At 42.1% G+C, this 19,996-nt stretch overlaps 1 protein-coding gene across 2 annotated transcripts in view; it reads right to left on the bottom strand.

Annotated features, from left to right (window-relative positions):
* The window catches only part of arhgap29a (Rho GTPase activating protein 29a), a 32,976-nt gene that overhangs the window by 7,898 nt on the left and 5,082 nt on the right, over window positions 1-19,996 (bottom strand). Inside the window, exons 3-13 of one of the 2 annotated variants that reach the window (XM_085286510.1) lie at window positions 8,895-9,038; window positions 5,952-6,048; window positions 5,563-5,635; window positions 5,022-5,082; window positions 4,271-4,417; window positions 3,347-3,411; window positions 3,139-3,249; window positions 2,950-3,030; window positions 2,331-2,513; window positions 1,963-2,100; window positions 1,623-1,813 (exon numbers count right to left, since the gene is read on the bottom strand). In XM_085286510.1, the coding sequence (XP_085142636.1) occupies window positions 1,623-1,813; window positions 1,963-2,100; window positions 2,331-2,513; window positions 2,950-3,030; window positions 3,139-3,249; window positions 3,347-3,411; window positions 4,271-4,417; window positions 5,022-5,082; window positions 5,563-5,635; window positions 5,952-6,048; window positions 8,895-9,038 (1,291 nt within the window). Of the gene's footprint in view, window positions 1-1,622; window positions 1,814-1,962; window positions 2,101-2,330; window positions 2,514-2,949; window positions 3,031-3,138; window positions 3,250-3,346; window positions 3,412-4,270; window positions 4,418-5,021; window positions 5,083-5,562; window positions 5,636-5,951; window positions 6,049-6,974; window positions 8,195-8,894; window positions 9,039-19,996 lie in introns of those variants that run through there. The other variant, XM_085286511.1, reaches the window with a different exon arrangement.

Here is a 19,996-nt window from a genome sequence, read left to right on the forward strand (position 1 = left end):
GGCTGCCAAATGCTGTTAGTCCCCATACAAAGTATGAATATCTAATACCTACAATATTATATTTGAGGATTCCTGTCTAGCAGTAAGACCACTGACTTCAAGACAATTTTAAGCTCAGTCAACATCCACATTTCCTCCTCTGCTGATGGAACAAATTTCCACTTACAACTGTAAATCTCATCAGTTTTGATACGATCCACGAATGATCAGCCAATCAAAGACAGCAGATAATTAGAGCATAATGACAACTAACTGACACAGATAAGCTCGGGAATGGCAAAAGCTACATGTGATGCCATCCATTGTTAGGCTAAGTATCCAGCTGCATCTAACAATATACAATAAGTAGGTCACGGGTCTATATTTAACCTTTTGGTGGCCGCTGCACTGGGTGCATGTGAGAGCATATGAGTGCTGGTGTGTGGGCCTAAGTTTCATTTCCTCTTTCCCAAGCTGAATTCTTTTGATCAGAGGGATCAGAGGTGGGTGTGGTGGAGGCAGGAGAGTGGGGGTCGTGGAGGGAGAAAACTAAGTGAGAACAAAGCACACTGTTATTTCCATCTGTCTGGTATTTGTGTGTGTGACCCCAAACCCGCGTCAACAAAACTCTCTCAAAAGGGAAACCGTCTATTTTTAACCATAGCCTTCAAAAGAAGTCGATACTACATTTGCCTAATTATGAAGTGACCAATGTGTGTGTCATCTTGGTCAATCAGACTTTGTGTGTACATGACTTTAATGGTGCTGAAAATCTTCAAAGAGCTATGTTTCCCCTTGTGTGAGTAATGTGCAGCAGTGACCCCTAGAGAATTAGGCCAGCCATAGATGACTGACAAATGTAGAGACAGTGGCACAGCTCAAAATAAGAAATAAGAAAAAGTGGGGCTACATTTGGTAAATAAACTAATTCATCTTTTAATTTTGTTGTTTTTTTGCTGTGGCTTCTTACAGTGGGCTAGCCTCCACCCCAAAACTAATGCTAGGGGAAACCCTGACGGGGTTTAGTAAACTGATGGTAAGCCCACTGGCCCAGCTCCTTTCTCCCGTGACCACAGTAATTTCCGCAGGAAGCCCCAGCCAGCGCGATGTCACAACTGTTTCAGATTTTCCAAAGCAAGCTCTCTGACTCTGGAACTCCACCTATCACCGCTAAAGTATGTGCAGTCTCAGACAGTAATAGCTACAGTACTATATTTACTTAAATTTACAGTTCCAACAGTGAAGCTTTGAGGTGTTGAAGTAATTGTTTGTCAACACAAAATGTAGAGACAAAAGCATTCAATTCAAATCACATAGCTCCAGGAAAACATGGTTAATATAAACAGAATTGGTTCCTGCACAGAACCCTGCAGAACTCCATTGCATGCATCCTACTAAAAATACGACATACCTTCTAAACGATGCTGAAATTAAAATCTTCAAATAAATAAATCCACCCCCCCAATAACAAGTAAAAACCTTTAGGTAGGTAAACTAAGATAAGGTCATTTGATTACCTTAAAAACACATCACATTTCAATTGAATTCAAATGTTCAAATAGCTAAACTAAATTTAAACACCTGTTTAAAATGACAAGCTCTGACCACATTCAGACAGCAAATAAGAGGAAGGGACATCGCACCCTGTGTTTTGTGTGACAGGTGAATCCAACGAGTGACACTCAAGTCGAGGCGCATCCGTAGGTAAACTCCTGACAAAGTCGATGTAACGCTGGCCAGGCTCGTACAGCTTGGCATTTTCACACAGAGTCTGGTGGTTGACAGGTAGAGACACAACCTGGGCCTGCTGAAGCTGGAACCAGTTGACGGTCACCTGAAACAGGGACACATTCCAGTGAATGATGATTCAGCAACTTTGAGCCAGTGTTAACTTATCGGTGGAGGTGTGCATTATTTCTACCACTCAGCCTGGTTTCAGTTTAAATGAACATGTCTTTAAAGACTTAACGTATTTCAACTTACGGCCTTGAGGGTGAGGTCACACTGGGAGACCATCTCTCGGATCTGAGTGATAATCTCATTCTTGGTGTTGACCAGCTCGACTCTCTTCACCCCGACATCAACCTGACAAGCTTTGCAGTGATCTTTGGCCTCCTCGGCCTGCCAACAGAAAGAATATAAATCACTGAAATTTTCAATTAAAGTGATGGATTCAAATCTGGGGGAAAAAATAGGAAATAAGAACTTTAATGACTAAAAGCTGATCTTCATGTTGCAAATAGAGACTAATCACTTGTTCTCGAATGGCAACTGAAGGCTTTATAATCACAGGACACAAATTCACTGATATCTAAAATGGATAGATTGGACTATTAGAGGTGATGCTCTACCTTCTGCAGCGCCTCCTCCTCCAGCCTACGCCTTTTTTCTAGCTGCTTTGCCGCTGCCGCTCCCCCTCCCCCTCCAGTCTGCTCCTCCTCCAGCCGACTAGTCGACACCTTGGCCTTCTCGTATTCATCCTGTCGCTGGGTCTGCAGGAGCCGGGCCTTCCTCAGAGCCGTGTCTGCTTCGTGCTGCAGATGTACACGTATTAGTTTGAGTCACACACAGATTCATGCTGTGTACAACGTGAATGCAACCACAGAAAAAGATGGCTTTTAAGTTTTTGATAACATGCAATAATTGCTATAAAGATACAATTCACAAACAGATTTGCAGAGATAATTCATGTTCAGTAACATTTCTATTATGGTGTCCAACTACAGAGTTTAGGACTTTGACTATTTCTTAGATTTAGTCACTGGATTAGTGTCTCTCAATCCGTCATACGTGCAACAGAGCACTTGTCTTGGCAGGTTAAAAACAAACTATTTGTCTGGATTTGTATATCGGGCTGAATCACTTCAAGAGCATTCTTGGGCTGAGACCCCAGGTCAATGAAGCTTTTGATCCAGTGTGCATTTGTGTGTGGTCCTCTTAAAAGTGCAACCTCCGTGACTGTCGACTCACCATTTTCTTTTGCTCTCTCTGCCACTGCTCCTTGACCTCTTTTCGCAGTTTGTCCAGCTCATTTTTTCTGGCCAGGAGAGGCTGGAAAGAAACACAGAAAATCCACACCACACCCACAAAAGCAGTAAGACCACTTGTTTCCATCATACAACCCATGATAAAGTTAGATTTCATGAATGCAGCAGTTACCTGCATGAATTTGTTGCTTTGGAGTATTGCTGCAGTTTGAAGAATCAGCTGGCTATACTCGATGTCATTTTTGAAAGCTGTCATGTAGATCTCACGGAAAGGCATGAATTCCTTGAACGAGGCAGAAGAGGTTTAAATCTCAGTCCCTAACATGTGTGAGATGCACACGATGCCGATGTAAGTCAAGTTAACTGCAGCGTCAACTTACCTGTTGACTAGCAAGCGTCTTAGCAGTCTCAGCCATCTTGGCGTAACTTTTTGCACACTCAATATCTGCAAAAAGACAACAAGATTCAAACAGGTTCAAATAGATTAAACAAACATTACAACACAACGTCCTTTCTGCTGGTTCAAAAATGTATATTTTATTTAAGTATCTTTCATTTTCAATTAATAATTGGATCTCAAACAAATGTTTTAAGTCATTAATGCTTTCCAAATCAACTGCACATTGTCCTTAATTCTGATAAAAGATAAATCAGTGTGTTTAAGAAAAGGAGCTGATAATATGGACTGCACAGCTTGACTGAGCGTTCTGTGTCACAGGATAAGTGAAACCATTCATTAACCAATCTATCAAACAAAAGTTTGCACACTACAAACTCAACCTTGAGCATGAACAAGACTTCATTGTTTTACGTCCAGCTCAGGTGATCAACATGGTTTCCCTGGGAACTAGCCTTTAATGGATCACTACACTGTCCACTCACTAAAATGATGTGTTTAGCTAGAAAATGTACAGCAGTTATCATTGACATTTCCCAGTGATCTTGTAATGGAGCTACTTTTAAGATCAAGTGGACAAATTAACTACTAAGATGGCTGAGACTCCATTAGTGTAGCTTTGCATGATTCAAGTTCATATTCATTAATGCCCCTTTTGAAGCCCCTCGGCTCATCTACTGTCCAAAACAAGACGTTTTAGTTCCCATCGTCATAAAAAGCTAATGAAAGGATCTCATATGGCAACTAAAGAGTCAAGCACATGACCGTGGTCCATGACACCAACTCATGACATCATTTTGGATTCTTTTGAGCTACTTGGGCGTTAGTTAGTGACTTAGTACTTAGTTGCTGCCTCCCAACAGTACTTCAGAATTGGTCTTGTGAATCCACCGGTGTCATAACTCACCCATATTGAGACGCTTCTCCACCCATGCCAGCAGCTCTTTGGTATACTTGGACCACGCCTTGGCGTAGGCCAGTGCTGACTCCACTCCGCTGTCCTGCCTCTGCAGTGTCCTGTCCACCTCTTCGGCCCGAACCGGTGGAGAAGACTCTTTGATGAGCACACGAAAAAAAATAAAAAATAAAAATAAATCACATGAAGAAGCGTGTGCAACATGATCCCCACTAACCAACCAACACACATCGAACATGGCTCGATGGAGTAGGTGCATGTTTAGCAACATCTATGACTGTGAGTCAGCAGGAAAAAGCCCATGCTGACCTTGAGTTAGCAAGATGTGGGCTAATGCGGCTAAGATGTGGGAGCAGGGACAGCTCAGTAGGTAGAGTGTTTGGCCCCATGATCGGAAGGTGGGGGTTCGAATTCAACGAATGGCTACCCTGAGGTACCCCTGAGCAAGGTACCGTCTCTACACACTGAAAAAGCCCATGCCCATCGGTTAAATGCAGAGAAGAATTTCCCCACAGGGATCAATAAAGTATACAATATTAATGCCTTTTGAAGGGAAGCAATGATGACAGGAGAATGACCACATGCATTAATACCAGAATAAGGTGACTGGACATAATTGCAAATAACCCCACAGACATGCCAGGGAGAGGACAAAAAACAGAGTCAATCTCTCCCCACTCCTGAAACTTCCACACTGGAGAACAGTACAGTACAGTAGCTGTGTGTCAGTGATCTGCCTTACCTGGCGGATCATCTTTCTCAAGACCGGATCCTCCAGATTCCACAGAGAGGTTCTCAAAAGACTGGAAAACAAACCAAAAAAGTGTTTTTGAATAAATAAATATGAGACATAGGGGAGGTGCACGAAGGGTGAACTTCCTTGTCAAAGCAGAGTACGCTCGGCTAAAACGCTTGAAAAAGGCTTATCAGAAACTTGGCTTCCTCCTTACATCAGTTACAAAAACTGCAGTGGGAAAACAACAAAGCATGACATCAATTCATCATTTGAAGAGGCCATTTCAGAATCATGCTGCAACCTGCAGGTATGTTGCTTCACCCCTGATCTCCGCTGGGCAACTTTTCATATCTTATTTTTGACAATTCAGGGCCAGAAGCCAAAATCGTACACTTAACAGGAGAGTCCATGAACTGATGATGAATGTATGTTTAATAATGGAGCCCATATTCTAAGGTACGAGTTTCATTTTAAATCTTAAATGCAGTTCTGGAGGATGTTTATCAGGAAGTTAAAGCCTCACTTTTAAATATTGCACTTCTCTTACCCTGCTTCTCTTAGTCAGGGGGAGCCCCAACACTGATCCATTCTCTACATCTCCCATAAGGAAGTCAGACACTCTGAAGAAAAACAAAACAAAATAAAAGAAAGGTTCAGTAAAGAATGAAAAGCACAAAAGGAAATACACACAAAAACACGACTTAAATTATGTTCGGGGGGTTTATTTAGCATAAACAGAGTTTTTATCTGCACTCACAAAAAAGAACTGCTTTTATTTTTCCTTAGCTCTTATTCTCTCTTTTTACACAAGATTAATAAATATCGGCTGGCCTCCATTAGCTGCGTGCATATGCAAACGAATTGAACGCAGTAACAAACATCATCGAGTGAAATGAGCCGTGGAAGGAGCAATCAGAGTAATGACATCATACTCACACATTGCCAAAGGTGAATGCCAATGTGTCGATTGCGGCGTAGATCTCTCCGAAATGCTTATGTTTGTTGTCTTCGTTCACCTCCTTAAAGTTCACTCCTGTCAAATTATGGTGAAGTAAGACTGAGTCAACTTTCTGTAACAACCCCAAATCCTGCATACTGAAGACATCCTGTGTTTAAGGCAACAATCACAAGATATGATTCATCATCCTGTGCATGATGTTAACAACAGAGTGAATGAAAATCTCTTCTGACTCAGACTGTACTCCTCAAAAGCTCTGAGAGCTAGAGGACTGTTTGTGTGTAGACCTTTTAGAGTTGAGCAATCCCTCAGAGGCATCCAAAAACAACTTTATGTTAAATCAGTGAAGATAAGCAAAGACCGTGAGTGTGTATATTTGGCTGTAATCTGCTCTTGCAGTAGTTTCCTGCTGAAAATCTAAACACAGTGATGACTGAGGACAGAATGGAGGAAAAACACCAGTGTAAATACGGCTGTAATCAGTCTTCACAATAAACTTCCTGGCCGGACTGAGCAGAGGGAAAATAAACCAGGAGAGAGATGCTCAGAAATGAGACCCAGCAATAAATCAGTGATGTCACTGGTCATTCAGTCTTTCCTTTCCAATAGAACAATGGAGATTTCTAGAGTTCAATGACTTTCAGACATTTTAAATAGAAAACTAACAGAGTTCACTTGTTTTTTATTAGCTAAGCTCAAAACCTACTTCAATGTCTTGACTTTTGAACATTAATCCTAAGCTGGGACAACTTCAGAATTTCCTGAACTTTAATAACTTCTCAAATCCTGAAACAAAACTAGCCTAAACGTCATCCACACCTAGAGTCCTAGATCTTCCACCTGGTCTCTTAGTATCTGCTTCACATAATGCAAACCACCTACAAACGCCTACTATAGACCTTCCCAGTCTTCTAAACTGCTATTACATATTGCCTCGTACCTCAAAATGTTTTCAGAAAGTGTTGCTAAAGAAGCACACAAGTGAACCAGCAATTACCTACCTCAAAACAGGTTTCTGTCCCGCTTTGTCCTAAACAGATATAAGCCTTGTTGATCATGGAAATCAACACCTGCTTAAGACTCCTTGGAAGAAGCCTTAAACATGACACCAAAATACTTGCAAATCTTTAGCTGGTCCAAGAAAAGGATTCCTTTGACCAACACAAGGAAAGACTGACCACTGAAAATAAATAAAATAAATTCAATGGGGGGAAAGAAAAAGTCTTCAAATTAAATTTAAAAACTGATTTTAACGGGGTGTCTCCAAGCCACCCCCAGCAGTTACCACCATTCAAATCATACAGCTCTGCTTTCGCATCTCCTCTCCCGCACAGCCCCTACCCCCCAACAGGACATCCTGAGGCTTGCTGGAATACAATGCCAGTACTCGCTCAGGCCCCAACCAGTGGTCCAAATGTGGAAGTTACATCATCAGAGAAAAATGGTATTGTTTCACTCGAAAAGCACAACACTCTCGAAACACTCATCAGTAGCAGAGTCCTGTGCTGCAATTAAGGGATCGGAAGCTCCAACAGAGAGTAATTGAAGACGTACTGAGGTATGCCAAGGAAACAGAGTATCACAGGGTGGGAGGTTCAATTTTCCACCAAAACAACTCTTTGACGTAGGGTCAGGGTGCACTTCAAGTAGAAATCCAAAACAAATTGCTAGTTTTGCCTCATATGTACGTTATTGTGTAAAATATCAGGCTTGGTGGCTCAAAAACAATGGAGCAAAGCTGATAACACACTGGCACCGTCTACATCTCTCTTTTTTGGGGGGGTGGGGTATCAAGAAGTGGACAGGTCTGGCCACCTAGTGGTAGAAAGATGTTACAGCACTTCATATAGTTATGGAAAGAACAAGTAATTACTGTGTTATAATATCTACTATTCACTATAGGAACTTCCTCTGAAATAAAAATAATAATACCATTACTCAGAACTATTTAAAAAAAAGTTTGTCTAACAGCTGAAGACTTTCAATCTATATACTTATGAATCCTCCTAATGATTAATGCAATATAATCACGAGCATTAATAACAATGTTTTTACAGAATGACTATTAAGCTCTCAAATCCAAGCCTTCCTCATTGACAAAGTTGTGCTTTTTTGTCTCGCTTGTGCAAAGACATGTTCCAGTGCCACATAAACACTCAAGTTACTGCATGAAAGACAGGACTTGCAAGAGCTTATTTTTTGTGGCACATATATGCACACGCCCAAATGTGTATGGACTCATTCCAAGTATTTCAGCTAAAGGTGAAGCCCATTCACATTCACATGCACATGCAGAGCCTCCTCAGGCCTCTCCATCATGTCACCATTCCTTAGAAGTAAAAGCTTTTTATGCAGCCCCTCTCTGCCCCTCTTTGCAATGCAAATTGAGACGAGGTATACTCTAGGGATTCTTGTGTGGCCGCCAAGTTAAGAACTGACCTGCATGCCAGATCATAATCTTAAAGAATGAGCGACTGAAAAGGTTTCCTCTGTGCAGTTCCCACTGGACTGGCAGACAAAGCACAAAGGACACCCGCTTCTCCCTGGATCTTCAAGTATCAGGTACCCGACTCCCAAATATTATTTTCTTAGTCTCTATATGGGGTTTGAAACACACGTTGCTGCATTCAAAGTGCTCGAGTGACTTCTGAAGAACTGTGTCACCTTGAAGCTGAAAGACAACTCCAGAGAAACAGTCTCTGGGAAGTTCTTTAAACCAGGATTGGGAAGACTGTATGAGAGACAGGACGTGGTAATAGTGAATGCCCAGCAGAGAAGACTATCAAGGGAGAAGGGAGGATTAGATAAGCAGAGACAGAAAACAGACTAAAGGAAGAGTGGAGGAGTATCTGGCATGTTTTACAGGAAAGCCGAAAGTTATGAGGGTGAGCATTTAGGGGGAGCTGGTCATCTTTGCTCACCTTTGACCGTGGCGATGACGGTTCCAGCTGTACTGAGGATATCCACTGAGTTGAGGCTCTGGTGTTTGCTGATAATGGCCTTCAGGACTCGTAGCAGCTCACCGAGACGTTCGTGGACCGCGTGGTGAAGACAGTCTTGGTGCTCTGGAGATTGTCAAGACAGTTAAATAATGCTTATTGCACACATTTTCCACCCAGTCAGAAAGATATGCTCACATTTAGTCCAGACTGATGAGAAAAGGAATCCCTTAGCCCCTTAGAACATTTTGGCAATAACTAACATGCGATATATGAAATCAACCATTTCAAATGACAGAACTGACATATTATACAGCCAGTGGATTATCCATTAGCCTTGTTAACCTTTCACCAGTAAGAAAAGAGATCATTGGCAGTGTTGCTCCGTCTCAATGATGACAGGTCATATGCTACATGATACTGTAGAAGCTGGAAAATTAAACGTTTCCAAGGTGCCACTTTATGCTATGAACTGTGTCTGCAGGCCCACTGTGTTTCCAAACAGAAGTGTATCAAACAAAATGCTATCACGTTTTATAAACCCTGAGCAGATTAGTCCTAGGACCCACCAATTTACAGTGGGGTAAAAAAGTATTTAGTCAGCCACCGATTGTGCAAGTTCCCCCACTTAAAATGATGACAGAGGTCAGTAATTTGCACCAGAGGTACACTTCAACTGTGAGAGACAGAATGTGAAAAAAAAATCCATGAATCCACATGGTAGGATTTGTAAAGAATTTATTCGTAAGTTAGGGTGGAAAATAAGTATTTGGTCACCTCAAACAAGGAAAATCTCTGGCTCTCACAGACCTGTAACGTCTTCTGTAAGAAGCTTTTCTGTCCCCCACTCGTTACCTGTATGAATGGCACCTGTTTGAACTCATCATCTGTATAAAAGACACCTGTCCACAGCCTCAAACAGTCAGACTCCAAACGCCGCCATGGCCAAGACCAAAGAGCTTTCGAAGGACACCAGGAAAAGTATTGTAGACCTGCACCAGACTGGGAAGAGTGAATCTACAATAGGCAAGCAGCTTGGTGTGAAAAAATCAACTGTGGGAGCAATCATCAGAAAATGGAAGACATACAAGACCACTGATAATCTCCCTCGATCTGGGGCTCCACGCAAGATCTCATCCCGTGGGGTCAAAATGATCATGAGAACGGTGAGCAAAGATCCCAGAACCACACGGGGGGACCTGGTGAATGACCTGCAGAGAGCTGGGACCAAAGTAACAAAGGTCACCATCAGTAACACACTACAACGGCAGGGAATCAAATCCCGCAGTGCCAGACGTGTTCCGCTGCTGAAGCCAGTGCATGTCCAGGCCCGTCTGAAGTTTGCCAGAGAGCACATGGATGATACAGCAGAGGATTGGGAGAATGTCATGTGGTCAGATGAAACCAAAGTAGAACTTTTTGGTATAAACTCAACTCGTCGTGTTTGGAGGAAGAAGATACTAAATACTTTTTTGCCCCACTGTACATACTGGTGACAAGATAACTATGTGACACCATTCCGGGTTTGAGTTCTCCTGTCCTGGCGACAGCACCATAAAGTGGAGGACGGCAGAAACGCAACACACGAACCCAACTGCTATGTGCATAAATAAACGAGACCTACTATGGTCTTTTAGCAATCATCAGCCATCCAGCGAGCGAACCAAAGAAAACACGGCACCACTGAACGACACAGGAAATCATTCCTGCCTGTGGCCATCTCCCTGTACAACGCATCCACTTAACACACTGTTTGCTGCTACAACTACACATGTTTCTTTTCCAAATATTTATTTATAAGTGACTTATGTATGTATGTATGTATATATATGTATATATTGTACTATTCTTAGTTAGCGTATTGTCTGTCTTGTCTTAATGTTGGTTTAAAATGGAGCACTGTAACAAAAAATAATTTCCCCCAGGGATCAATAAAGTATTCTTATTCTGATTCTGATTCTGATCTCAGGTATGTGGTTCTCTGTACTGCACGTGACTTTACAAACAGTGAGTCACAGCCATTAACAAGGGGACAAAACACTCTGTTATCATCTAACCTTGAAAACGTGCTCTCGGCTTAGTCAGAGTGAGATCATGAACAGCGCAATGCATTAACTAAGGTAGGTAAGGCTGAGGTATTTTTTGCTACTTACTGGTAACATACAGTGGAGTGTGACCAGACTGCTGACACAACATGCATGGGTGGCTTTCTTAGAAATAACCAGTACAAGAGGGTAGGCACGTCTCCCTCTGTTCCCTCACTCATGCAAACACAATATACACACATACTCACATAATTACACTTGTGATCTAGATATGCTGAGTCCTAAACTATAATCACACTAAATACACAGGAGGCTGTTTGGGAGGTTGTTTTGATTTCATGTTTTAAATGTCATATGACTTCACTTTAATAGTTGTTTCCAGGTCACATATCTTTGCAGCCAAATACAGGTTAAACGAAAACACACAAACAAACATACACACACACACACACACACACACAAAAGACACAGTCGGTCAAAGCCGCATTTTGTGCTGACGATCACCCCTGGATTACCCTTCATGGAAATGGGGATCAGGAAGACTTTAGCTGTCTCCCGTTTTTTCTTTTATTCGTTAGCTCTCTCTTTTGGAGTGGGACAAATAGTTCCGCCAGTGGGGCTAATAATGCTAGGTCTTTGTGGCCACCGTGACAATACTAGCTGAGGCCTGAAATGTAAATCCAGCCGACTGACCAGTCTGTGACAACTTCACAGTGATCAACAGTTCAGGTAAAACGTTTTGAACAGAACAGCTCTGACATGCAAAATGTCTATATATTCTGCTGCTTTACTGGGAACTAGAGCTGGGCGATAGAACGATAACGATATGTATCGCGATATAACTTTTACTCGATAGAGAAATTAAGCTATCGCGATAGACCTCGCCACTCTTGTTCTCTTAAAAAAAAAAAAAAAAAAAAAAAAGGTCAGCCGATCCAAATTCAGTAGCGCAGAGCCGAACCAATCACAGCCGCAGCGTCACGTCGCGTGACTTGTTACGTACAGCACAAGTGCCAAGCCGCACGTGTGTTTGTTTGGGAAGCAGCCAGCGGGTAATGGAGGAAATGAGTGTGCCGACTAGAAAAATCAACCGAGCGTGACCGAAGAGAAAACAGACGATGGTTCCAATGCCGGAGAGATTGTCGAACAGAAGAGACATAGAAGTTCCGTAGTGGGAAGGTATTTCGGCTATTTCAAGTCTGACAAAAAACAGAGTAGCGTGCACTGTAAATTGTGCCGAAAGCAAGTCTGGAAATACAATAAACTGGTGCATGCGTCACACTGTGCGCCACGTTATTGTTTCGGTGAAATGAATTTCTACAATACTGTTACTGTTAATTCTACTCTCTGCAGTGTTTAAATGCTTACATATACACACAGTTACTGTCCCTCCACACATATGACTCGGTTCTGCTTCTATGCCCCAGCTTTGTTTACTTTTTCCCACCGAGGCTTCTAGACTTCTGATTGGCCAACATTTCTGCACGGTTAGGAATCTAGCGCCACCTGCTGCTTTGGCATGTTCATAGCAGCGTTTTCCTTCATTTCTGCCTTTATGTGTGGACGGGATTATTTTTAAAACGAAAACGGAAAATCTCCGTTTTCAAAAATACCCGTGTACGTGTGGACGTAGCCTCAGTCTCTGACTGGAAGCGCTAATTCGTCATTCGGCTTTTGTCAGACTAAAGTAACTGTTAAAACTGTTTGAAAAGCTAAGCTATACAACAAGGAGAGATTGAGAATTTCCTTTTAGTTCTCAGTTTATTTGATATTGACAAAAGTTAGTCAGTTTTGTCTGTTCTTCTGTAAAACAAACTAAGATTTATTTTTAGAATTAATATTTTGTTTCTAAGTGGAATTGACAATTTAGTTTGTTTCGTTTGTTCTATTTTGAAACTTAAACGCTTTAGCGGCTGCCTTTTGTGTAGTTTGCAATATTTGCCTTTATTTATCTGAAAAAGTCTCATGTTCCTTAAGTACATCTACCCTGTTGAACTTATTATGGGAAATAAATATTTAAATCAAAACAAGCTGCTGATTATTTCACATTTTACTTGTGAGCAACGGCACATTTAAATCTTACAAATAGTTATTTGGCTTATATCGTGATAGATATCGTTATCGCCTGAAATGAAAAAAACATATCGTGATATGAAAAAATCTCATATCGCCCAGCTCTACTGGGAACTTTATGTCCAGCCGACTAGACTGTTGAGAAATATCATCATAAAGACAACAAGCGGCAACTCAAACCAATTAACCAGCAAAAGATTGCCTAAAATGTGTGGAAATAACTAAATAAGCAGCTCATTACCAAAAACTATTTCATGAGGGGACAAGCTCAATCACAAGACTGTTTCACTACCACAGTGAGATGGTCGTCCATGCCAACATGCTTGCTCCTTCTATTTTGCCAAAAGCTTCTCCACAGGACCTGGAATCCCATCTTTATCCATAGCAACCATCTTCATCAATCATCAGATGCCATGTGCAGCTCCTTCCAGTGCCGAAGACCTGGTGGGTTTTGAGGGAATAAGCCTCTAGTCTTTTTGTTTCAGCTGCCCAGCTCCACACGAGGCAGCAAAAGGAACCAGTGATGAACTTCTGGCACAACCAGACATCATAATAAGACTCAGTTCTGCCGTACAAAACTTGACAAACGTTGTTTTGTAATGGTCCAGCAACTACTCTGTTATTTTTACTGTTACTTTTAGTATTTTTGAATGTAGATTTTTGCTATTTTTATCCCTGGTGCTAGGGTTTTCCCACAACCTCTTTCTGTCACTATCTTATATGATAAGGGTCAACGTTTACAACAAGTTGCTTCAACCCTTGAGCCCTTAATGGGTCCTGGTCAGTTTAGATCCCATTTATGGACATTATCCTTTGAAAGACAACATACACACAATGGACTAAATCATCCCCACAGAGGCAAGATACCCTATTCATCTACCAAATAACTGGATACCGAATCCTGAAAGCATCAAGCTTGGGGAGACTAAAGGTTTATTAAGGACAAGCCTAAAATCATGAATGCCCACAAGACAGAGGGTCTTCCTTTGCAAAGCTCCATGGGCTTCAATCGTCAATGGCAGCTGTGTGGCCTATTGGAAAAACCTAAATAGAGGCTAATTAGCAAGACATTATGGGTGCATCCACCAGCCCAGCATGACACAGGATAATGTACAGAGACTGATTATTTAACCCCTAAATTGCCTTTCTGGCTGGAACACAAAGAAAGGACTGGTTCCCACTGCAGAGTGCCTTTAAAAAAAACATAATGGCAGAGGTATTGACAGTGCAGCGATGGAAGACGTTTCAATTTGCAAATAGTTGAAGGATTTCTGAACACTGGTAAAAAAATAAACACGCCTCTGGGAAGATCATTCTGTTTTCCCCTGGGAAATCTAAGGACTCTGGAGTGAGGACTTGTTTGAGTACCAAAAACTCCCCATTGTCCCTGGGGCAAATGGCAAACAAGTGGGATTGGTCACCTCATGGGCCTGCTACATGAAGCATTTATGGAACATAAATCACAACAAAGGCTTTCCACAGGAAAGAAGGAGAGGAGTTTGTGCTTATCTTTGTCCAAGTGTGACAGTTAGCAGAGGAAAGATTGTAAGGAGTAGTAGGGGAGGAGTTTTAGTTTGATGGGAGCCAGAAAAAAAAGTGTGTGGGGGGGTTGTGTGTTATTTGGGGTAGTACTCTTACTGGGGATTTGTCCAAAATTTACCCCAGCACCCCACATCCCTGCTTCAGAGGGGGTTATGAGGGGGGGAGTGAGTGAGAGACATTCCTGGGCATAATAAGCCCTGGTGAATGAAGGCTGCAGAGGGATCAGACTCTGATCCTGATGAGAAGGAGGCCGCAGATCAGGAGCTGCTCAGAGGCTGCCAGCAACGCATTGCCAGGTTTTTACTTCATTAGCGTCATGGAAACCCAACATTCCAGCCTCTTGTTTGGGAGCGCGGACGGGAGTTGCGGGAGCGAGGAGTGGAGGGGGATCCATAATGAAAACATTGTCAGATCGCTCACCACTGAGATGACACGTCAACACCAAAACACTGTGGAGCAGATGCTCTCTTGACACCTTCACGTGATGGACTTCAAGATTTAACATTAAGTTTAGGATGCATACTTCCATTTGATAAGATTCATGATTGGTTTAGGCTACGTAGTATGCAGGAAAGACATGTGGCACATCAGTGAAGCAGTGACGTGCACAGGAATTATTTGCCCGAGTTGTGTCTGTTTGGTTCTCAGAACAAAAAAGGATTTAAAACAAACAAACAAAAGACAAAAAAACATATTAAACTTAGACTAAATAAAAAAAATAAACCTTCTACTTCACGTTACCCACAATAAAAGAATAACCATATAATAAAACTAGCCGCTTTTGTTGCAACCCCAACGTCTTTGCTTGATGTGTACCACATGCCAGCTTTCACTTTTTGGGCCTTCAATGATTCGACTCTTTGAGGCACAAAACTTCCACTTGGGTCTGACACAATATGACTTGGCAACATTCCTTTTGCTGCGACCCTAGCTATGCTCATTCATGCATTGCAAATCATGGGAGCAATGTATTATTTATGCTTCAAAACATTTGAGAGGACAGAGGCTGCGCATTGCCACAAAACGAGTGTGAAATCGCTAAACGTGTCACGACCGGGTCTGCGCCGCTCCGATCAGATGGAAGCAGCTCAAGGCAGAGGGGGCTAAATAATATGTTGGACAGGCAACCCATGACTAATGTCAATCAAAACCACTCCATGTGTCCCATTGAATAAGACCGCAGCAGGACATTCCTTTGACTCACCCCCTAAATAACCAGCTGGCACTTTGGAGTGGCAGTAACTTGAGCATTCATCAAAAGCTACGGTAAGATTTGCTAAGCATAGTTTGACCCTTAGGTCTAATAATCAATCACTGTCTGACTCAATAACCTTTTTATTGTAAAGGAGTCATATTTAATTGGCAAGAGTGAAATGCCACTTTCTACCACCTCTCTCACTTACAGGCAAAAACGACCTCACCACCATTTCAAACTATTTGCGCGACTATAAGGCAATCCTGCGAAATAGGTCCACTTAACCTTTAACACTCTGCCAGGTCACTGCAATGGGTGGCCTATAGATCCCCTCGATATCCCCCCTCCCCATCAAACTTCCTGTGGTCAACGGCCGTGTTCCACCTCTGTCGACAGACCACCGGCAGCCTGCTCTGTGGATTAGCAGATTACACTCAGCTGGTTAAAAAAGGCAGGGGAACATCGCCTACGTTTCTATGCTCATGCCAAACCATTCCCTGTTGCTTTACCTTTGAAGCCATTTTCCCATGGCTGCATGCACAAAGAGCTGTCATTCAAGAGAAGAAAAAAAAATACCCTTAGGCTAGACACGCAGCACCTTCTACCCAGGTAGGGGGCTTTTTTTGTTCCCACTCTGCTGGGAATTGCCTTTTTCAAGCTTGTTAGCAGTTAAAAAAAATAATTAAGAAAACGTGCCATCATGTTAACAGAGAGAAGAACAAGCTATAACCATATTAATAACAATTACAAAAATCCAATAACATGTTAAGACAGGTGAAAAATCCCAAGATGTGTTTCTCTAATGACACATTTACCCATCAGATATTTCCCTCTTTAATCCTTTGAATAGAAATGAGATGCCCAGTAGAGTGAAGAATTTGTTTTCAACCTCTTTCATTTCTATTTGGAGCCGTCTGTCACAGACGAAAGACAGGCGACCTTTCTCTCTAGATATCCCCCCAGATCACCACCCTGCCGCTGTCGCCCACTGTGGACGCAAAGCCCTGAAGGCTGGCATTCCAACTATGCTTCTTTTTTTTTTAAAGAGAAACTTCAAATACCCCCACAGTGCAACCTCTAGTTTGCAGCCAAGCAGGCCAGGCATTAGACTGAAGAGAGTACGGGCAAAGGAAAATCTGCAGGACAGAGTTGGGAGAGCTGTCCAACAAGTGCACAGATGGGCCCCTTTAGTACACCTGTCAAGGGGCAGAATTGGGTGGTGAGGAGGCTGAGGTTGGGGGCAAACACTGCACTGAGAACAAGAGCACACTGTTTAGCTTTACTAGCATTCTAATCCTGGGAGAATGGGCTTTGTGGGCTAAAAAGCTTTAAAAAGACCCTCAAAACACAGTTACTTTCATAACTGTCAAGGCATTTAATTGACTGAAACAGTACATTTCAGTCAATAAAAAACATTCAAGAATTCCACGTTTTGTGAACTTAGCACATTGCTTTGTATAGCTCCAACTTGAACTACACCGAATATAAAAAAGGAATCTGGGAAAACCATACCAAGCATTTTAACTGAGCACATTGCACTGTTTTGTTTCTTGCAATTAACAGCGTGAGCAGACTCAGAACGTGCACAGGAGCGAAGGCATTCTGGGCTCTAGAGCCAGTGCTAATCTGCCACTCTTCTGTAAAAGCTTTCAAAGTTATGAACCAAAGAGTTTTCTCTTATATTAGTCATGACCTATTTCTGTTCTATCAAATGACTGGGAAGGTAATGGTTTAATTTTTGTGCTTATAATTCAATGAATGCACTCCCATCAGCTTTGTTGGCAGGTACCAACAGAGCTATGAGCTGTAAACAGCGTGGGGTTGGTCCAGTCGCATGCAAGCATGCACCAAGGTTAGGGTTAGCCCTGCGACAGACCAGCAACCTGTCCAAGGTGTACCCCACCTGAGATAGGCTCCAGCCCCCTGCAACCCTGAACTGGATGAGCACCATCATGCACCGTCAGCATTAATTTGGATATCCCCGTTTAACAGATGAATAATTTGCACCATAGAGTCTTGATGTCATTGCATAGTCTCAGTAAATCTTCAGCCTTCAAGTTTAATTAAAAGAGGCAAAAGAAAGTCTTACACAGACAAAGAGTCCTTTAATAAATCTATTATCTGTATTCTGAGTAATATTAATAAGAATAACATGACACTGCTATATGCCTGTTTTTCACACACATAGAAAACATCTTCAGTATCCATTTTTTATATGGGCAAAAACCTTCTACTCTATATATGAAAGAATACCCAAGGGCTGATTCTCTCAAGCACATTCCCGCTTCAGCTCCCACAGTCTATCTAAACCTCTCGTGCCCAGTGTGGGAATCCTGGAGCTTTATCTCGGTGTGTGGCAGACATCGACAGCCTCCTGGAACAAAGCTGCTCCCACAACAACAGTGCCCATAAGTGTAAATCTTTCTGGAGTGTACGAAGGAGAGGGATACGCACAGAGAGGGAGCTTCCTAGGGTTCCAACTTGAAAACAACTTACAAATCTTCAAGTCATGTTGGACTATCAAACTCAACAAGTCTGCATGGCTTTGCCACCTGTATACAGCCTGCCTTCAGTGTACACATTGTTGTTGCCAAAAGATAGATAGTCAGCTCAGTGCGCTCTGTACAGGGTGCATCATTACATGTTTTGTTCCCCCAGTCAGAGAGGATAAATTGACCTGCCATATGTCACAAGACTCTGTACTTTAATCCTAGGGAGGGAGGGAGAACAATCCAAAAATCTATCCAACTCTAGCCCATCAACTAATACCAAGACAATAGCTGTGCTTTTAAACAAGGATCCCCCAGAACAATTAAGCTAATGTAATAAATCCAGTTAGGAGGCTTAATTTACAAGATAAGTGTCCAGCATGATTAAATCGAGATCCCAGGAATCCCAAACCTTGCATGTAAGTACATATTGGGGAGACTTATTATCTTGTGCTCAGGATAATTTACAGCAACTTTAAATACAGGCACAGTAAAAGAACCATAAAAGGAACTTTTTGGAGGCAAGAAGAAGCTTGCATGCATTACAGTGGATCCCAGACCCAGAGGGAGAGACTGTCTAAACACAGCATAGCTGCGGCCATTAAGAAAGTCTGGAACGGTTAGTGAAAAGTACAAGAAGGGCTAATTTTAGGCTGGTATTTCACAAGCGGTGATTTGGAATACAAATTACGAAAATAGCATTAGGGCTTTCTCTGAGGACCCAGATCAGAATCACTTTCCCACAGAGCCTTTTCAGCATGGCAGGATATTCAGCCGGCTTTCAAAAAAAAGACACAAAAATAAAAAGACGGGCACTTACGTTATGACATGTGGGAAAATATTTTCACTTCAAAAAAATTTCAAAAAAAGTCCAAAACGCCAATATGCAACTTGCTAAACTTACATTACCCATGAATGAACCAGCTGAACCAATTTCTTTTTTCAAGGTGTATTACAGGATGCCGTTACACATTACTCAACACCTGCAGGTCACTTTTAGAAGCCACCTGTTAATCATTAAAATCCAGAACAACACAATCTAAACCTCTGAAAACCCACACTGATTAACAGAGGACACCTACCACTCAAAGGCTGAATTAAAGAGGGCAGCCATACGAGTCATCCATTCCCCCTGACAGATCATAACCGTGACAAATGATGACGAAGCTGTAATAAAACCCAGTTTTTATGTACGTGTACTGCACCGCAGGCATTTCCAGAAAGAATGATGGGGACTGTGCAATATTTGACAATCACAGAGCTGCTGAGGCCACGGGCTTTGGACACATCAGCATTCACGTGCTGCACTGAAATCTCACTTCATTTATAATGCATGATTAAAGACTTGGCTTTAAACCCCATTGTGGCCCACTTTGTCAGCATGTAATTCAAGAGATTCGCTAAACAAGTGTGTGTGGTTTGTTCTACAGCAATGTAGGGTACATGTAACATGAGTGTAGGACACACACAATGAACTAAGCAGTGGATGCAGATCTGAGTTTAAGATTTTCTATGTGAAGTTGCGTGTTTATAGTAGTCACAATATATCAGCAGTCCACAAAAGCAGTCCATAGAAAAATACAGGGTGTCAAATTAAGGCAGAAACAGGGAACAGATATTTGACCGACAGGGAAACGCCCTGACACCGATGCAGGGAATATATGAAACACCGCATCAGCTGCTGTTAATGCCTTGTTACAGCATGCTAATCTGGTTAAAACTGTTCTGTTCAAAGACTGA

The sequence above is a fragment of the Mchenga conophoros genome, linkage group LG9, assembly GCF_057382185.1.
Source record: "Mchenga conophoros isolate Kocher_MC1m ecotype Shallow Benthic linkage group LG9, M_conophoros_male_GT1.1, whole genome shotgun sequence".
NCBI lineage: Eukaryota > Metazoa > Chordata > Actinopteri > Cichliformes > Cichlidae > Mchenga > Mchenga conophoros.